We start from the raw sequence: 22,490 nt of genomic DNA on the forward strand, positions 1-22,490 counted from the left end.
AAGCTGACACACACACTGAAGCACACACAGTGATATACACAAGCTGACACACACTGAAGCACACACAGTTACATACACAAGCTGACACACACAGTGACATACACAAGCTGACACACACACTGAAGCACACGCAGTGACATACACAAGCTGACACACACACTGAAGCACACACAGTGACATACACAAGCTGACACACACACTGAAGCACACACAGTGATATACACAAGCTGACACACACTGAAGCACGCAAAGTGACATACACAAGCAGACACACACACTGAAACACACACAGTGACATACACAAGCTGACACACACACTGAAGCACACACAGTGACATACACAAGCTGACACACACAGTGACATACACAAGCTGACACACACACTGAAGCACACACAGTGACATACACAAGCTGACACACACACACTGAAGCACACACAGTGACATACACAAGCTGACACACACACTGAAGCACACACAGTGACATACACAAGCTGACACACACACTGAAGCACGCAAAGTGACATACACAAGCAGACACACACACTGAAACACACACAGTGACATACACAAGCTGACACACACACTGAAGCACGCAAAGTGACATACACAAGCTGACACACACACTGAAGCACACACAGTGATATACACAAGCTGACACACACTGAAGCACACAAAGTGACATACACAAGCTGACACACACAGTGACATACACAAGCTGACACACACACTGAAGCACACACAGTGACATAAACAAGCTGACACACACTGAAGCACACACAGTGACATACACAAGCTGACACACACACTGAAGCACACACAGTGACATACACAAGCTGACACACACACTGAAGCACACACAGTGACATACACAAGCTGACACACACACTGAAGCACACACAGTGACATACACAAGCTGACACACACACTGAAGCACACACAGTGACATACACAAGCTGACACACACACTGAAGCACACACAGTGATATACACAAGCTGACACACACTGAAGCACACAAAGTGACATACACAAGCTGACACACACACTGAAGCACACAAAGTGACATACACAAGCTGACACACACAGTGACATACACAAGCTGACACACACACTGAAGTACACACAGTGACATACACAAGCTGACACACACACTGAAGCACGCAAAGTGACATACACAAGCTGACACACACACTGAAGCACACACAGTGACATAAACAAGCTGACACACACACTGAAGCACACACAGTGACATACACAAGCTGACACACACACTGAAGCACACACAGTGACATACACAAGCTGACACACACACTGAAGCACACACAGTGACATAAACAAGCTGACACACACACTGAAGCAGACACAGTGACATAAACAAGCTGACACACACACTGAAGCACACACAGTGACATACACAAGCTGACACACACACTGAAGCACACGCAGTGACATACACAAGCTGACACACACACTGAAGCACACACAGTGACATAAACAAGCTGACACACACTGAAGCACACACAGTGACATACACAAGCTGACACACACAGTGACATACACAAGCTGACACACACACTGAAGTACACACAGTGACATACACAAGCTGACACACACACTGAAGCACACACAGTGACATACACAAGCTGACACACACAGTGACATACACAAGCTGACACACACACTGAAGTACACACAGTGACATACACAAGCTGACACACACACTGAAACACACACAGTGACATACACAAGCTGACACACACACTGAAGCACACACAGTGACATACACAAGCTGACACACACAGTGAAGCACACAAAGTGACATAAACAAGCTGACACACACACTGAAGCACACACAGTGACATACACAAGCTGACACACACAGTGAAGCACACAAAGTGACATAAACAAGCTGACACACACACTGAAGCACACACAGTGACATACACAAGCTGACACACACAGTGACATACACAAGCTGACACACACAGTGACATACACAAGCTGACACACACACACACACTGAAGTACACACAGTGACATACACAAGCTGACACACACAGTGAAGCACACAAAGTGACATAAACAAGCTGGCACACACACTGAAGCACACGCAGTGACATACACAAGCTGACACACACAGTGAAGCACACGCAGTGACATACAAAAGCTGACACACACAGTGAAGCACACACAGTGACATACACAAGCTGACACACACACTGAAGCACGCACAGTGACATACACAAGCTGACACACACTGAAGCACACACAGTGACATACACAAGCTGACACACACACTGAAGCACACACAGTGACATAAACAAGCTGACACACACACACTGAAGCACACACAGTGACATACACAAGCTGACACACACACTGAAGCACACACAGTGACATAAACAAGCTGACACACACTGAAGCACACACAGTGACATACACAAGCTGACACACACACTGAAGCACACAAGCTGACACACACACTGAAGTACACACAGTGACATACACAAGCTGACACACACACTGAAGCACACACAGTGACATACACAAGCTGACACACACAGTGACATACACAAGCTGACACACACACTGAAGTACACACAGTGACATACACAAGCTGACACACACACTGAAACACACACAGTGACATACACAAGCTGACACACACACTAAAGCACACACAGTGACATACACAAGCTGACACACACAGTGAAGCACACAGTGACATAAACAAGCTGACACACACACTGAAGCACACACAGTGACATACACAAGCTGACACACACTGAAGCACACACAGTGACATACACAAGCTGACACACACAGTGACATACACAAGCTGACACACAAACTGAAGCACACACAGTGACATACACAAGCTGACACACACAGTGACATACACAAGCTGACACACACACTGAAGCACACACAGTGACATACACAAGCTGACACACACACTGAAGCACACACAGTGACATACACAAGCTGACACACACACTGAAGCACACAAAGTGACATACACAAGCTGACACACACAGTGAAGCACACACAGTGACATACACAAGCTGACACACACAGTGAAGCACACACAGTGGCATACACAAGCTGACACACACACTGAAGCACACACAGTGACATACACAAGCTGACACACACACTGAAGCACACACAGTGACATACACAAGCTGACACACACACTGAAGCACACACAGTGACATAAACAAGCTGACACACACACTGAAGCACACACAGTGACATACACAAGCTGACACACACACTGAAGCACACAAAGTGACATACACAAGCTAACACACACACTGAAGCACACAAAGTGACATACACAAGCTGACACACAGTGAAGCACACACAGTGACATACACAAGCTGACACACACAGTGAAGCACACACAGTGACGTACACAAGCTGACACACACACTGAAGCACACACAGTGACATACACAAGCTGACACACACAGTGACATACACAAGCTGACACACACACTGAAGTACACACAGTGACATACACAAGCTGACACACACACTGAAACACACACAGTGACATACACAAGCTGACACACACACTAAAGCACACACAGTGACATACACAAGCTGACACACACAGTGAAGCACGCAAAGTGACACACAAACTGAAGCACACACAGTGACATACACAAGCTGACACACACAGTGACATACACAAGCTGACACACACACTGAAGCACACACAGTGACATACACAAGCTGACACACACACTGAAGCACACACAGTGACATAAACAAGCTGACACACACACTGAAGCACACACAGTGACATACACAAGCTGACACACACACTGAAGCACACAAAGTGACATACACAAGCTGACACACACACTGAAGCACACACAGTGACGTACACAAGCTGACACACACACTGAAGCACACACAGTGGCATACACAAGCTGACACACACACTGAAGCACACACAGTGACATACACAAGCTGACACACACACTGAAGCACACACAGTGACATACACAAGCTGACACACACACTGAAGCACACACAGTGACATAAACAAGCTGACACACACACTGAAGCACACACAGTGACATACACAAGCTGACACACACACTGAAGCACACAAAGTGACATACACAAGCTGACACACACAGTGAAGCACACAAAGTGACATACACAAGCTGACACACACAGTGAAGCACACACAGTGACATACACAAGCTGACACACACAGTGAAGCACACACAGTGGCATACACAAGCTGACACACACACTGAAGCACACACAGTGACATACACAAGCTGACACACACACTGAAGCACACACAGTGACATACACAAGCTGACACACACACTGAAGCACACACAGTGACATACACAAGCTGACACACACACTGAAGCACACACAGTGACATACACAAGCTGACACACACTGAAGCACACACAGTGACATACACAAGCTGACACACACTGAAGCACACACAGTGACATACACAAGCTGACACACACTGAAGCACACACAGTGACATACACAAGCTGACACACACACTGAAGCACACACAGTGACATACACAAGCTGACACACACACTGAAGCACACACAGTGACATAAACAAGCTGACACACACACTGAAGCACACACAGTGACATACACAAGCTGACACACACACTGAAGCACACGCAGTGACATACACAAGCTGACACACACACACTGAAGCACACACAGTGACATAAACAAGCTGACACACACTGAAGCACACACAGTGACCTACACAAGCTGACACACACACTGAAGCACACACAGTGACATACACAAGCTGACACACACAGTGACATACACAAGCTGACACACACACTGAAGTACACACAGTGACATACACAAGCTGACACACACACACTGAAGCACACACAGTGACATACACAAGCTGACACACACAGTGACATACACAAGCTGACACACACACTGAAGTACACACAGTGACATACACAAGCTGACACACACACTGAAACACACACAGTGACATACACAAGCTGACACACACACTAAAGCACACACAGTGACATACACAAGCTGACACACACAGTGAAGCACACAAAGTGACATAAACAAGCTGACACACACACTGAAGCACACACAGTGACATACACAAGCTGACACACACTGAAGCACACACAGTGACATACACAATCTGACACACACAGTGACATACACAAGCTGACACACAAACTGAAGCACACACAGTGACATACACAAGCTGACACACACAGTGACATACACAAGCTGACACACACACTGAAGCACACACAGTGACATACACAAGCTGACACACACACTGAAGCACACACAGTGACATAAACAAGCTGACACACACACTGAAGCACACACAGTGACATACACAAGCTGACACACACAGTGAAGCACACACAGTGACATACACAAGCTGACACACACAGTGAAGCACACACAGTTGCATACACAAGCTGACACACACACTGAAGCACACACAGTGACATACACAAGCTGACACACACACTGAAGCACACACAGTGACATACACAAGCTGACACACACACTGAAGCACACACAGTGACATACACAAGCTGACACACACACTGAAGCACACACAGTGACATAAACAAGCTGACACACACACTGAAGCACACACAGTGACATACACAAGCTGACACACACACTGAAGCACACAAAGTGACATACACAAGCTGACACACACACTGAAGCACACAAAGTGACATACACAAGCTGACACACACAGTGAAGCACACACAGTGACATACACAAGCTGACACACACAGTGAAGCACACACAGTGGCATACACAAGCTGACACACACACTGAAGCACACACAGTGACATACACAAGCTGACACACACACTGAAGCACACACAGTGACATACACAAGCTGACACACACACTGAAGCACACACAGTGACATACACAAGCTGACACACACACTGAAGCACACACAGTGACATACACAAGCTGACACACACTGAAGCACACACAGTGACATACACAAGCTGACACACACTGAAGCACACACAGTGACATACACAAGCTGACACACACACTGAAGCACACACAGTGACATACACAAGCTGACACACACACTGAAGCACACACAGTGACATACACAAGCTGACACACACACAGTGAAATAAACAAGCTGACATGCAGTCATTTCCCTGCTGAGTTTTACCCCTTAAGGAACAAAACAATTAGGTCTGTACGCCCCTAAAAGACCAGACCTGTTTTTTCAAATCGGGGATGTCTGTCTTTATTAGAGAATAACTCTGGTAACGTTTTGCCAATCACGATAATTCTGACATTGTTTTTTTTTATCACAAGTTGTCCTTCATGTACATAGTAAAAGCCGATATAATTTGTAGTTTTCTTTTTACAATGCAAAAAATCATGAAATGAAAAAAAAAGATTTTTTACTATTTTAACACTTATAGGATGCATATATTTATACTTTCTGACCAAATAGTTTATGACACTTATACTTTCAGATGTCTACTTTATTTTAAGTGTTTTTTTTATTAACATTGTAAATGAAATAGAAGCCTAACAATTGCACTTGAAATTTTCAGTATTTTCAAAATTTGAAAAGAACATCTTTTTTTATGTGCTGTGCAAGGTTTGCAGAAATTTAAAGGTGGTAGAACATAGGAACCCACCCCCCTAAATGACCCCATTTTAAAAATTAGACCACTCAAGGTATTCGCTAGGGGTACGGTGAGTATTTTAATGCCATAGTTTTTTGGCAGGAATTATTACAAAGTCGGTGTTAAAAATTCGAAATTAGCTTTTTTCCACAAATGCATCATTTGTGGGACATATTTTTTGTACTTCGCTTCTGATATTGAAAAAAAGCACCCTATATTTCATTAAGCTGCTCCTCCCGTGTTCGGAAATACCCCCGCTTAGGACATATTTGGTTCCTTGGCTGCGTGGTGGGACCCAGAAGGAGAGGAGCGCCATTTGGCTTTCAGGGCATCATTTTAGGAATAGATTATAGGCCGCACTTCATGCCTGCAAAGGGTTTTAGCTGACAGAACCATACAGAACCCCCACAAGTGACCCCATTTTGGAAACTACACCCCTATAATATTCCTATAGACAAAAAGGGTCAGACAGAGCGCATCCGCAGAGTATTTCACACGGCGGATGAGAGATCACTGCTGCAGCTGGGTAGCTCAGTATGTCCACTTGTGACTGCTGGCGGGAAATACGCCTCAATGAGTGGACGCACAAAGCTACCTAGCCGCAGCAGGGAGCTCATTGTTGTGATCCTACACAAAAATGCATAATATGTAGGATCATACAGCGGACAACAGCAGCATATTACATGCTGCAGATGTCCGCTGTTTTTTTTCTCACACATTACGCATTTTTTATTATATTTATTTAATAAACATGTTTTTTATTTAATTTTTTTTACACTTTTTTCCTTTTTTACACTTTAAAAAAAAATATTTTTACACTTTTTTTTACATTTTTTATTTTTTTTATTTTTAATTAATTAATTTATTTTTACACTTTTTTTTAATGCTTTGGAATACTTAGTATTCCAAAGCATTGAAGTTATATGCTGCCTGCCAGTTTTCACTAGCAGGCAGCATATCAGGACGTGCCTCTGGCACGTCCTACAGGCAATACCCAGGGCAGACCTGGGGGTCTTTGCAGGACCCCCGGCTGCCCAGGTATGAAGCAGTACCATGCGATCGTTGCGGTGTGCTGCAGGAGAGACAGAGGGAGCCCCCTCCCTCTGTCAAACTCCTTACAGCTTGCGGTCACTTCCGACCACGGCTGTAAGGCTTAAACTGCCGGGAGTGAAGTGAAGTTACTCCCGGCAGTGCGGCAGGCCCCGGCCAGCCGCGTATTAGACACAGCACCCCGCGATCGCGATGCGGGGTGCGGCAGGGAAGACAGAGGGATCCCCTTCCCTCTGCCATAACACTTACAGCCGCGGTCACTTCCGACCACAGCTGTAAGGGTTAAAACTGCCGGGAAGTTTACTTCAGTCCCGGCAGTGCAGCAGGGTCCCGGCTGTGTGATACAGCTGAGTCCCTGCTGCGATCTCGTGGGTGCACTGGGCAGCACCCAAGAGAACCATGGATGAGTATACTGGTCCTGGTGCGGGAACGTGCATCCGCCCTGGACGTGTATACACGTCCATGGTCGTTAAGCTGTTAAAGTGTATTCTGCTTCAGATTCAGTGGAATTCCACCTAGGATCACATTTTCAGGAACCATCTTAAAGGGGTACTCTAGTTGAAAACAACAAAGCCCATTTTGACCATTTCCACCCCCTCAATGCAAGGCTATGGGAGGGGCCGTGTCGACCACCACGCCCCCTCCCATAGGCTTGAATTGAGGGGACGGAGCGTGACGTCACCCCCGCGATCAGACCTCTTAGCCCATCCTTTGGATGGGGATAAGATGTTAGGGGCGGAGTACCAGGCCAATTTTCCTTTTTGCACTTTAGTTTTTGCCTCCTCCCCTTCTAAAAATCATAACGCTCTCACTTTTGTACCACAGACCCGTATAAGAGCTTATTTTTGCGTCACCAATTGTACTTTGTAATGACATCACTTATTTTATAACAAAATCTGTGGCGAAACCAAAAAAAAACTTATTTGTGGGGGGAAATAAAAAAAAAAAACAAACACCAATTTGTAATTTTTTGGGGCTTCTGTTTCTATGCAGTGCACTTTTCGGTAAAAATGACACTATGGGGGAGATTTATCATTGCTTTTAGAGAATTTTTTTATGTTCAGGCGCAGTTCAGGCGCAAGCAGCATATTTTGAGACTTTTATGCACCATTTGATATAGACAGTTTCACTTTTTTTGCCTACCCATCGATCTTTTACTTTTTGACCATGCAGTGGTCACGTATTTATCATTTGTGACTTTTGTCAAAAGTCGCTATTTTGTGCGCAAAGGTACATTTTTAGGCGCAAAGCTATACCACCTACCAGTAGGCATGAGAATCACTTCTACCTTCCACAATTCAACCTTTAACCCCTTCCCGCAGAATCCCATCTATAGATGGTGAATTGCGCAGGTCCTTTGCGCATTCCGCCGTCTATAGACGGCATTCAGTTAACCCGGGGACACGCAGTATCGCACGGGTTATCTGGTAGAAGCGGGGGACAACTTCTGATATCAATTTTTTTAGGGCCGATACCGATAATCTGTCACCTTTCAGGCCAATAGCCGATAACTTATACCGATATTCCGGTATAAATTATCAGAGACAGCAGTGAAGATCATCACTAATCTTCGCTGCTGCTTCTAGGAGTTTCAAAACTACAACTCCCAGCATGTCCAGACAGCCTTTGGCTTTCTGTGCAGTGGTCTCCAATCTGTGCTCTTCCAGATGTTGCAAAACTAGAACTCTCAGCATGCCCAGATAGTCCAGGCATGCTCGGAGTTGTAGTTCTGTAACATCTGGCCCTGCAGATGTTGCCAAACTACAACTCTCAGCATGCCTAGGCAGTCTGGGCATGCTTGGAGTTGAAGTTTTGCAACATCTGGAGGGCCACAGTTTGGAGACCACTACTCAGTGGTCTCCAATCTGTTCTCTTCCAGTTGTTGCAAAACTGCAACTCCCAGCATGCCCTTCGGCTGTCTGGGCATGCTGGGAGTTGTAGTTTTGCAACAACTGGTGGCACACTGTCTGGGAAACATTATCTGTTTTCTAACTCATTGTTTCCCAACCCATGTGCCTCCAGCTGTTTCAAAACTATAACTCCCAGCATGCACTGACAGACCATACATGCTGGGAGTTTTGCAACAGCTGGAGGCACATGGGTTGGGAAACACTGAGTTATGTAACAAACTCTGTGTTTTGCAACCAGTGTGCCTCCAGCTGTTGCATAACTACAACCCCCAGCATGCCCTTCTGTCACTGCATGCTGAGAATTGTAGTTTTGCAACAGCTGGAGGTTTGCCCGGCTATGCGCTGACAAGTACTTGCCAGTGCATGGCCAGTATTTGTTGGCGCTTTTGCAAAACCGTGGCGTACCCCTATGGGTACATGTACCACGGGTTGAGAACCCAGGCCTCTGGTTGTTGGTCTGACTCTTTTTTAGAAAAGGTGCACGTTAGACAACTTTTCACGCTAAAGGAGAGCTGCGCCTTATTCATCATTACGCTGCGCATTATTGATGAATAAGGCGCACGCTAGTCAAAGTATAGACAAAAAAAGGGGGAAATTTGATCTAAAATAGACATTTCTTGATAAATCTCCCCCTATATCTTTATTCTGTAGGTTCATACGGTTACAGGGATATCCAATTTATGTAGGTTTATTTTTATATTACTACTTTAAAAAAATAAAACTACATGCACCAAAATAAGTTTGTTTAAAATTGGCATCTTCTGACCCCTATAACGTTTAAATTTTTCCGCATACACGGCTATATGTGAGTCTTTAGTTTTTAACGGTACCATAGCATTGCATTGATCAGTGATATCAGTGCTCTGCTGCTCCAGCCTGCATGGCAGGCTGGGAGCAGCAGATCATTGATCAGACAGTGAGGAGGCAGGTAAGGCCCCTCCCGCCATCCTCTCAGCTGATCAGGATAACACGGTTTTACCTCGATGGTCCCGATCAGCTCTGCTGAGCTGCCGGATGCTTTTACTTTCGGTTTAGACGCCGCTATCAACATTGTTCGCAACGTCTAAAGGGTTAACGCCGGGCAACAGCCCGATCAGTGGTGCCTGGCATTAACCCTGGGTCCTGCTGCTGATCTTTACAGCGGCGAATCAATTCACCTGAAGCCCACATCACTGAAGGCAGATAGACAATAGAGAGAGAGAGAGAGAGAGAGAGAGAGAGTAGACTTTATGTTGCAACTGTACTGGGGTGTATTACTAATAGGGGCCAGTTAGTGTGAGCACTAAAAGACCTAGTCACCTTGTAAGTGTAATATATACGCACTCAGCGCTTTTACATTTTTTCCTGTTAAACTCATAGGGGCCAGTTAGTGTTTAAGGCCAGAAATACCTACACACCTGCTTTTAACGCCTAATTCAGGTGTAACCGTACTGTAGCATATTTTCCTATCATAAGTGTAATATATACACACTCAGCTTTTGTACAAGTATGTCAGGCAGAGAAGTGAGAGGACGTGCACAGAGGAGTGTCAGAGGTCTAAATTAATCAGGCGCAGGCAGAGGTTGCAGCAGAGTAGGGGCGTGTGGCAGCAGGAGTCAGCTCGCGAGAGGTCTGAGCTCCCAGTGTCAGCTAGCGGTCGTGTCTCGACCAGCAACCCAGCAGCCATGATTGATTGGTTCACTCGGTCATCCACTTCATCCCAAGTGACATCCCACACCGCCAGCTAACTGTTGGTGGGTTCCTCAGACTCAACCCTCAGTTGGCATGGCCCTCATGCTGCTGCTGCTACCTACAGGCTCTGTCATTGTGCTGCCATATGGTCTCCTCATGCTGCTGCTGCTGCCACCTCCAGGCTCTCTCATTGTGATGCCATATGGTCTCCTCATGCTGATGCTGCCACCTCCAGGCTCTCTCATTGTGCTGCCATATGGTCTCCTGCTGCTGATGTTGCCACCTCCAGGCTCTGTCATTGTGCCACCATATAGTCTCCTCATGCTGCTACCAACTCCAGGCTCTGTCATTGTGACGCTCTGTGGCCTAGATAGGCTGCCGCCATCTCCAGGCTGTGTCATGTGATTTCCTCATGCTGCTGGCACATTAAACTTTTTAAAGGGGTACTCCGGTGGAAAACCTTTTTTTTTTTTTTAGGTCTTTTTAAGTCAACTGGTGCCAGAAAGTTAAACAGATTTGTAAATGACTTCTATTAAAAAATATTAATCCTTCCAGTACTTATCAGCTGCTGTATACTACAGAAGAACTTTTTTATTTTTGGATTTCTTTTCTGTCTCACAGCGCTCTCTTCTGACACCTCTGACAAGAGCAGGTGAAAATCCCCATAGCATCCCCTGTCATCGGAGGGGACGCGATCGGCGGGTTGGGACGTGCCCACTCTCGGATCGCGTCCCATGTCACTTACCGCACGCCTCCTACTGTGTCTTCCCAGCGCGCGCGCCGACTCACTAATATTTAAAGGGCCAGTGCACCATTAATTTGTGCCTGGCCCAATCATGTGTAATCACCTCCTTCTCCATAAAAACCCACTTCTTGCCTAGTGCCCTGAGAAAGCATTTCTGTGTGTTCCAAGCCTGTGTTTCCAGACCCCTTGCCGTTGCCCCTGACTACGAACCTTGCCGCCTGCCTTGACCTTCTGCTACATCTGACCTTGCCTTGCCTACTCCTTGTGTACCGCGCCTGTCTCAGCTGTCAGTGAGGTTGAGTCGCTATCGGGTGGAACGACCTGGGGGTTACCTGCCGCAGCAAGTCCATCCCGCTTTGCGGCGGGCTCTGGTGAAAACCAGTAACCCCTTAGATTCCGTTCCCCTGGTACGGCCCACGCCATCACCTCACTGACACAGGGGATCCACTCCCGTGTCCTCCCAGTACATCAGCCCGGATCCTGACATGTACTGACATACCGTATTTATCGGGTTATACCACACACCGGCCTATAACACGCACCCTCATTTTAACAAGGATATTTGGGTAAAAAAAGTTTTTTACCCAAATTTCCTTGGTAAAATGAGGGTGCGTGTGTGTGCATGTGTATACCCCGATACACTGTTTCTGACCCCGCAGACGCCCCCAGGAAAGGCAGGGGGAGAGAGGCCGTCGCTGCCCGCTTCTCTCCCCCTGCCTTTCCTGGGGTCTAGAGCCCTACTGCCGCTGCTTCTCTCCCCCTGGCTATCAGCGCCGCTGCCCTTTCTCTAACCCTGGCTATCGGTGCCGCTGCCCCATTGCCGGCACCGATAGCCAGGGGGAGAGAAGTGGCGCCGATAGCCAGGGGGAGAGAAGGGGCAGGGGCACCCATTGCCTGCGCCGATGCCCCGTTGCCTCCCCCATCCCCGGTTCTATAATTACCTGTTGCCGGGGTCTGGTCCCCGCTGCTTCTGGCCTCCGGTGTGGGATCCCCTGGGTCTTGCTATGCGCTGCACGGCGCGGCGCAATGACGAGTGACGTCACTTGTCATTGCGTCTCGCAGCGCATAGCAACGACGCAGGGGACGCCATACCGGAGGCCAGAAGCAGCGCGGACCCGACCCCGGCAACAGGTAATTATACAACCGGCGATGGGGCAGCGGCGCCGGCAATGGGTGCCGCTGCCCCTTCTCTCCCCCTGGCTATCGGCGCCGCTGCCCCTTCTCTCCCCTGGCTATCGGCAACACTGCAATAGCCAGGGGGAGAGAAGGGGCAGCGGCACCGATAGCAGGGGGGAGAGAAGCGGCAGCAGCAGGGTTCTAGACCCCCGGACAGGCAGGGGCAGAGAAGCCGGCAGCGACGGCAGGTCTCTGCACCTGTAAAAGCCGCTGCAGTTCATTGATTTAAAGCGCCCGCTTTAAATCATTGAACTGCAGCGGCTTATCGGCATATAACACGCAGATAGACTTTAGGCTAAAATTTTTACCCTAAAAAATGTGTGTTATACGCCGATAAATACGGTATGTCATTAAACTAAGAGAAACTGATAGCTGCCTGTCAGGCCTAAACAACACTATCCGATCCTTATTTTAGAGGCCAAAAAGACAAGCTGTTAGCCAATTGACACACAAGTAACCTGACCCCATGACAGATGACAGACCTTGACCATGCTGTGCATATTTACCTGTAACCAGAACTAAGCTCAAGAAACTTACCTGAAGACTGTACCAACAGCCACGCCATGAACTACCCACCAACTGTACTCCGAAGCATTTGCCTGTTGTGGGTAATCGAACCTTGCATCACCATCGTACCTGTAGACAGGCCAGGACTATGCGTAGACAATGTGCCTATCCACCTGAGAGGTCTTACGTGCCATCGACTACACTCAAATAACCCCATCCTGGACACTGACCCAACCTTCAACCGTCGAACTTCTGCATCAAAACTGAACCCCGGGGTGACGTCCTGCCGCGATTGACAGATAACATCATATCCATTGTGCCTGTAACCATGACAGTGCCTTGCGTAACCCTAGAACCTGTAGTTCTATATGAGAACCACCATGCCTAAACCTTTACCAGGTCTTTTCTTAACCGTCGTGCCTGTAAACGTGACAGGTCTTTTCGTAATCATCGTACCTGTAGGTGTGACAGTTCTATGCGTAACCCTCGTGCCTGTACGTGTGACCGGTCTGGCATAACCATCGTTTCATTTATTTTATTTTACTATGTGTCATGAAATTATAACTCAGAAAGCGTGTTAGTGACAATAACTACGCAATGTATCCCAATTCAGGTGTGGCAGGTATGAAGGGACTACGTCCCTTATGAGCCATGCCATTGTTGCTCTGAAAGCGTGTCATTAACAACAACTCCGCAGTGCATCCTCCTGCAGCCATGTTAGGTATAAAGAGTATACAGCCACCTGTATGTCGTGATGTTGTTGCCCTGAAGACGTGTCAGTGACAACAACTGCGCAGTGTATTCCTTTGCACACGTGGCAGGTATTATGTGTATACCATCTATGTCTATTGTCTATTATCTATCGTGATATTGTCGCTCTGAAAACGTATCGGTACCAACAACTATGCATTGTATCCCCTGCAGACGTAGCAGGTATGATGGGAATACCACAGCCTATGTGTTGTGATGTTATTGTTCTAAGACTTGACCATAACAACAAGTGCTCTGTAAATTCCCCTGCAGCTGAGTCACATATTATCGGTGTACAACCGCCTATGTGTGGGGATGTTGTCGCTTTGAAAACGTGTCAGTAACAACAACTTTGCAATGGGTCCCCCTGCAGACATGGCAGGTATGATGGTATACCACAGCCTATGTGTCGGTGGGGCTGTATACAAAAATACAAAAACAGAGCTTCCTATTGGGCAGTATGTTTGTACTAGGTGGAAGAAATAGGTGGATATGAATGATGATCTCACCTTGCAAGGTTGTGTTGGCACACAACAACCTTGTGGACGTCTGGTAGATATGAACCCTTTGGATGTTGTTTGCGGTGCAGCCGTCCGGGTTGCTCGAGATGTGTGGCAGCACACTCGATAAGCTGGTTTGCGGGGTCTGGAAAAAAGGTTCCCGGGATGTTCGGCGCCAACCGTAGATGGAATAAAGATGTGGTGAGTCTCAGTTATTTAAAAGTGTTCTTTATTGCCGTACAGACGCGTTTCGAGGTCTTGCACCTCTTTATCAATGATTATGGCATACATACATAAAAGCATTATCACTGGCTTTTTATAGTTTCTAAAATGGGCGCCGGAGAGTACAATTGGATGAGTAAAAAGAGTGTCATAAGGCTGCGCTCTGGTGTGTTGTAGTGGCGTTGTCTGATGACATAGGAGTGTTTCATTCATAAAGTAAAAAAAAAAAAAAATTATCACTTTTGTTAAGCAGTAAAATGTGGCCATACATTAAAAGCAAGGATTGCGAAAATGTTCCATGTTGTATGAGGAGGTATAGTGTTATGCGATGATGCGAGTATGTCAGATGTGTTACTTCTGTTTTTAGCAATGGTTGGATGATGCGTGTCTGATGCCAGGTGGTGGAGATGTCCTATTGACAGAGATGCTGCGTGAGATGTTATTTGTCGGGCCGTTGCGCTTTTTTCTGCTAGATGGTGGGTACCATGGCTGGTTATTTCGTGTCCATGTTTGTAACTATTTTTATTTATTTTTATTTGTAGAAGAGAGGGTTTCGGTCCTTGATGCAGTTGTCTCTTATTGCCGGATGATCGGACGGGGATTGCTGTGCTGGTTATTACCAGGTGTGTGGTATGGTAGGTGTGTTTTGGTATATATGGATATGGGGATGGCAAAAGGATGCTGTGGTGCTGTCATGGTTTAGTTTGTGGAGAGGGGTGTTTTGTTAGCGCTGGTGTGTATAGATGTGACAGCAGCGGTTTCATAAGATGGTACTGCAGCGCTTTAGAATGTATGGGCTTGTAGATGGGTGTTATTGATGGTAGGTGGATGGCATGCTGTATGTGACTGCAGCGGTGATCTCTAATGATGGTACTGCAGCGCTTAAAAAAAAAAAAAAGGGGGGGGGGGGAAGGGGCCTGTGGGTAGGTTGCGAGAGACGTGTGTGTAGTTGGTATTATGTTGTGTATGACATGCTTTCCCAATCATCCAAAAATCCCTAAATACCAACCACTCCACAACCCCAACACAATACCCAACCCACGACATACTGTCCTCCAATCCAAAACCCAACAAAATACAGCCTATCACCCATTTTTCACAGGCAGTCCATTAAACACCACCTATCCCACATACATACATAGCGTACAGCATGTCATACACAACATAATACCAACTACACACACGTCTCTCGCAACCTACCCACAGGCCCCTTTCCAACCCCCCTTTTTTTTTTTTTAAGCGCTGCAGTACCATCATTAGAAATCACCGCTGCAGTCACATACAGCATGCCATCCACCTACAATCAATAACACCCATCTACAAGCCCATACATTCTAAAGCGCTGCAGTACCATCTTATGAAACCGCTGCTGTCACATCTATACACACCAGTGCTAACAAAACACCCCTCTCCACAAACTAAACCATGACAGCACCACAGCATCCTTTTGCCATCCCCATATCCATATATACCAAAACACACCTACCATACCACACACCTGGTAATAACCAGCACAGCAATCCCCGTCCGATCATCCGGCAATAAGAGACAACTGCATCAAGGACCGAAACCCTCTCTTCTACAAATAAAAATAAATAAAAATAGTTACAAACATGAACACGAAATAACCAGCCATGGTACCCACCATCTAGCAGAAAAAAGCGCAACGGCCCGACAAATGACATCTCACGCAGCATCTCTGTCAATAGGACATCTCCACCACCTGGCATCAGACACGCATCATCCAACCATTGCTAAAAACAGAAGTAACACATCTGACATACTCGCATCACCGCATAACACTATACCTCCTCATACAACATGGAACATTTTCGCAATCCTTGCTTTTAATGTTTGGCCACATTTTACTGCTTAACAAAAGTGATAATTTTATTTATTTTTTTTTTACTTTATGAATGAAACACCCCTATGTCATCAGACAGCGCCACTACAACACACCAGAGCGCAGCCTTATGACACTCTTTTTACTCATCCAATTGTACTCTCCGGCGCCCATTTTAGAAACTATAAAAAGCCAGTGATAATGCTTTTATGTATGTATGCCATAATCATTGATAAAGAGGTGCAAGACCTCGAAACGCGTCTGTACAGTAATAAAGAACACTTTTAAATAATTGAGACTCACCACAGCCTATGTGTCGTGATGTTATTGAACTGAAGACGTGACCATAACAACAACTGCTCAGTGAATTCCCCTGCAGCCGTATTGCGCATGATCGGTATACAACCGCCTATGTGTGGTGATGTTGTCGCTCTGAAAACATGTCAGTAACAACAACTTTGGAATGCGTCCCCCTGCAGACGTGGCAGGTATAATGGGTATACCACCGTCTATGTGTCGTGATGTTGTTGCTCTGAACACGTGTCAGTAACAACAACTGCACAGTGCATCCCCCTGGAGAGGTGTCGGGTATGGAGGATAAACCACCACCTATGTGTCATGATGTTGTTGCCCTGAAGATGCGTCAGTACCAACGACTATGCAATGTATCCCCCTGCAGATGTGGCAGGTACGAAGGAATCACCACTTATGTGTTGAAATGTTGTAGCTCTGAAGACGTGTCAGTAACAACAACAGCATGGTGTAACCCCCATGCAGACGTGGCAGGTACGAAGAGTATACAACCACCTATGTGACGTGATATTTTTGCTCTGAAAAATGTGTCCGTAACAACAACTATGCAATGTATTCCCCTGCAGATGTGGCAGGTATACTGGGTATACAACCACCTATGTGTCGTGATGTTGTCACTCTGAAAACGTGTCAGTAGCAACGACTATGCAATGTATCCCTCTGCAGTCATGGCAGGTATGAGGGGTATACATCACCTATGTGTCGTGATGCTGTTGCTCTGAATATGTGTCAGAAATGAACAACCATGTCAAACGACCCCCTGCAGAAGTGGCAGGTATGATGGGAAACAACCGTAATACTATGAGCATATAAACTGTATAAAGCCATGCGCTATATAAATCCAACGCACAAGCGCATGTGCAGCATAAAACACCACGAGTACACGTACCGCATGAATGCTGAGTGTATGAAGAACGGGAGCACATGAATACCCTGATCGCAAAACCGTATGACCGCCATCAATGTGAACAGCACAAATGCCATGGGTACCTGACCAGTAACTGCTGAGAATGTATGAACAGTATAGATGCTACGAGCATGTGAACAATATCGTATAACGAAATGAGTGCCGTAAGCATATGATCTGTATAATTGCCAAGAGCATTATTAATGCCACGAGTGTGTGGATAGTGAAACGACATGAATGTATAAAAACAGTATAAATTACTACAAGGCTATGAAACACATATCATGAGCATAAGAATCGTGTCAACACCAAAACTGCATGAACAACATAACTTCCATAAGCGTATGAACAGTATCAATGGCCCGATCATGTAATAACAACTACTATGAGCTGATGAACAATATCAATACTGTGGGCTAATGAACAGTATAAATGCCATGAGCTTCTGAAAAGTATAAATGCAATGTGCCTAAAACGGTATAACCACCAAGCAAGCGTATAACCAGTATGCGTCACTGAGCGAATGAATAGTACAAATGCCATGAGTGTATGAAAAGTATACATGCCATAAATGTGTGAACAGTATAAATATTAAGAGCGTATGGACAGTGTGATTGCTATAAGAGTATGACCGTATACCTGCCCTGAGCGTGTGAACATTATGAACAGGCGTGTGAACAGTACAAATGCCCAGAGTGTATGAACAGTATAACTCTATGAGCGTGTGAACAGTATGAATGTCATGAGTGTATGCACAATGAAGCCCCTAGCGTATCATATATAGATGCCATGAGAGTACCGACCATATAATATCACAAGCATCCATGAACAGTATTATGCCATAGGCGTATGCATGACCTAAATGCCATGGGCGTATCAATCAGCATAGCTGCCACAAACGCATATGCAGAGTATAGAATGCCATAAGGCATTGATATAACGGCTATGCCATAATACCGTAAAGCTGCTAAACAAAAACGTTATCACCTATACATTTGAAAGCTCTATTGTAGACTCATATATACATACATATACCCACAGAAAACGCTGACAAGATTACACGCTACCAAAGCTATGCAAACGCATAAAAACGACAGACGTATATTACTAACGTAAAGAACGTGTGTGCCCCAATGCTACAAACGTATCTGCACTGCAATACTATAATGTATCTACAAAGGTAAAAACACTATAACATGTGAAACTACATGAATGAAATTGACACACTGTAATAAATGCTACCATGAAAAAACACATCTTATGACTGCTATAATAGTTATGACACATATAAACACCTATAAACAACCAAATGTACTGCAATTAGCAATACAATACCGTATTTGCCACATATAATATTATAACCATATGGATCGTGTGTTGCTATGAAACGTGTGTACTGAATACATACCTATAACCGTATGCTCTGCATGTAACACTGTGCACCTGTACTGTATACAACACAATACCTGCAAACACCGTGATAGTATGAACTGTATACCACGCTGCCACCGTACCCGCTGCACAAGCCATTACGAGTATATGTACCAAACACAAGCCATGACTGTACATACTGCACATAACACGGAAAAGAATGTACTGTAAAACCCCATAACCATATGCACTGTATATGATATTACAAGTATATGAACCGTATAAGACATACTTTTTTTTTTAATATATACACGTTAATATATCTCCCTATGACCTCTCGTCCCTTATACAAATTTTATTTATTATACTATCCATACATTTTTTTTATATGCCCTTTAACAATTGCTTAACATAACCGCACACACTCTTTTTATTTTTCTTCCTTTTTCCCCTTTTTTTAATTTTTTTTAAACTCCTATCTCTACCTGAACCGGGTTGATGTATTTATTTATGCACCTATATGCCTAAGCATTCCCCTACCAACATAACATTACTAGGTGTATCCACAACCACCTCTTTTTTTTTTTTTTTATAAAAAAACTTTATGTAACAAACCAAGTGACCAGCATTACACGTGCGCACACAGTGCCTCCTAGCGACGGCGTCCGTGCACTGCAGTCGGCTGTGCAGCAGCAAGGGAAACTTTGCCGGGACCCGCAGCCCCGACCTCCAGGACCCCAAAGAAGTTGCTGCCCACAGTAAGTTTCGGCAATTGTCTAACATGCCTTAATGAGTGAGACATGACCCCAACCAAGCCCCCAATGACACCCCGACACTGTTCTCATCAGAAGCGCTGCAGTCCCCCGCCCCCAGCCCACCGTGACATAAAACCGCATATGTGAACATATGAGAATGAAAGATCGCATCGCCGGATATCGGCACTTACCGACCATAGACCATATTATGACCCGAAAAACCTCTGCCACCGAACTCCACACACTCTTGAGGGGGAACGTACAAGCTGACAGTGGTGCACAGTAAACTGAAAACACCGCAAAACGCAACGCACGCACCTGTGTGACGGGGGCGTGCGTTAAATATTCAACACCCCTCCAACAAATAAAGCCTGATAGGCTTATCACTTGTGTACCATTGACAGTTTGTGTGATGTGCATACCTGCACATACGTGTTGTTTTTGAGCTGTTGTTCTCTTTCCTTTAATATTAACACTTTAACCCCTTAAGGACTCTGGGTTTTTCCGTTTTTGCACTTTCGTTTTTTCCTCCTTACCTTTTAAAAATCATAACCCTTTCAATTTTCCACCTAAAAATCCATATTATGGCTTATTTTTTGCGTCGCCAATTCTACTTTGCAGTGACATTAGTCATTTTACCCAAAAATGCACGGCGAAACGGAAAAAAAAATCATTGTGCGACAAAATCGAAAAAAAAAACGCCATTTTGTAATTTTGGGGGCTTCCGTTTCTACGCAGTGCATATTTCGGTAAAGATTACACCTTATCATTATTCTGTAGGTTCATACGGTTAAAATGATACCCTACTTATATAGGTTTGATTTTGTCGCACTTCTGGAAAAAATCATAACTACATGCAGGAAAATTTTTACGTTTAAAAATGTCATCTTCTGACCCCTATAACTTTTTTATTTTTCCACGTACGGGGCGGTATGAGGACTCATTTTTTGCGCCGTGATGTGAAGTTTTTATTGGTATGATTTTTGTTTTGATATGACTTTTTGATCACTTTTTATTCATTTTTTAATGTTATAAAAAGTTACCAAAATACGCTTTTTTGGACTTTGGAATTTTTTTGCGCATACGCCATTGACCGTACGGCTTAATTAATGATATATTTTTATAGTTCGGACATTTACGCACGCGGCGATACCACATATGTTTATTTATTTTTTTTTTTACACTGTTTTATTTTTTTTATGGGAAAAGGGGGGTGATTCAAACTTTTATTAGGGAAGGGGTTAAATGACCTTTATTAACACTTTTTTTTTGCATTGTTATAGGTCCCATAGGGACCTATAACACTGCACACACTGATCTTTCATGCTGATCACTGGCGTGTATTAACACGCCTGTGATCAGCATTATCGGCGCTTGACTGCTCCTGCCTGGATCTCAGGCACGGAGCAGTCATTCGTCGATCGGACACCGAGGAGGCAGGTAAGAGCCCTCCCGGTGTCCAATCAGCTGTTCGGGACGCCGCGATTTCACCGCGGTGGTCCCGAACAGCCCGACTGAGCAGCCGGGATACTTTCAGTTTCACTTTAGAAGCGGCGGTCAGCTTTGACCGCCGCTTCTAAAGGGTTAATACCGCACATCGCCGCGATCGGCGATGTGTGGTATTAGCCGCGGGTCCCGGCCGTTGATTAGCGCCGGGACCCACGCGATATGATGCGGGATCGCGGCGCGATCCCGCTTCATATCGCGGGAGCCGGCGCAGGACGTAAATATACGTCCTGCGTCGTTAAGGGGTTAAAATAACCTGACATGTCATGTTGATTTTTCAGGCCAGTACGATTACAATGATACATAATAAAGATATATATATATATGTATATATATATATATACACACACAGGGTGGGCCATTTATATGGATACACCTTAATAAAATGGGAATGGTTGGTGATATTAACTTCCTGTTTGTGGCACATTAGTATATGTGAGGGGGGAAACTTTTCAGGATGGGTGGTGACCATGGCGGCCATTTGGAAGTTGGCCATTTTGAATCCAACTTTAGTTTTTTTTAATAGGAAGAGGGTCATGTGACACACTTATTGGGAATTTCACAAGAAAAACAATGATGT

The 22,490-nt window shown here is 45.3% G+C and overlaps 1 protein-coding gene across 5 annotated transcripts in view; it reads right to left on the minus strand.

Annotated features, from left to right (window-relative positions):
• The window catches only part of ECHDC1 (ethylmalonyl-CoA decarboxylase 1), a 102,137-nt gene that overhangs the window by 47,578 nt on the left and 32,069 nt on the right, over positions 1–22,490 (minus strand). Inside the window, exon 1 of one of the 5 annotated variants that reach the window (XM_056566501.1) lies at positions 20,596–20,617. The exons of the other annotated variants lie outside the window; for them this stretch is intronic. Coding sequence (XP_056422476.1) covers positions 20,596–20,602 — 7 coding nt within the window. The 5' untranslated portion in view covers positions 20,603–20,617. Of the gene's footprint in view, positions 1–20,595; positions 20,618–22,490 lie in introns of those variants that run through there. 5 annotated transcript variants of the gene reach the window in all.

The sequence above is a fragment of the Hyla sarda genome, chromosome 3 (genome assembly GCF_029499605.1).
Source record: "Hyla sarda isolate aHylSar1 chromosome 3, aHylSar1.hap1, whole genome shotgun sequence".
Classification (NCBI taxonomy): Eukaryota; Metazoa; Chordata; class Amphibia; order Anura; family Hylidae; genus Hyla; species Hyla sarda.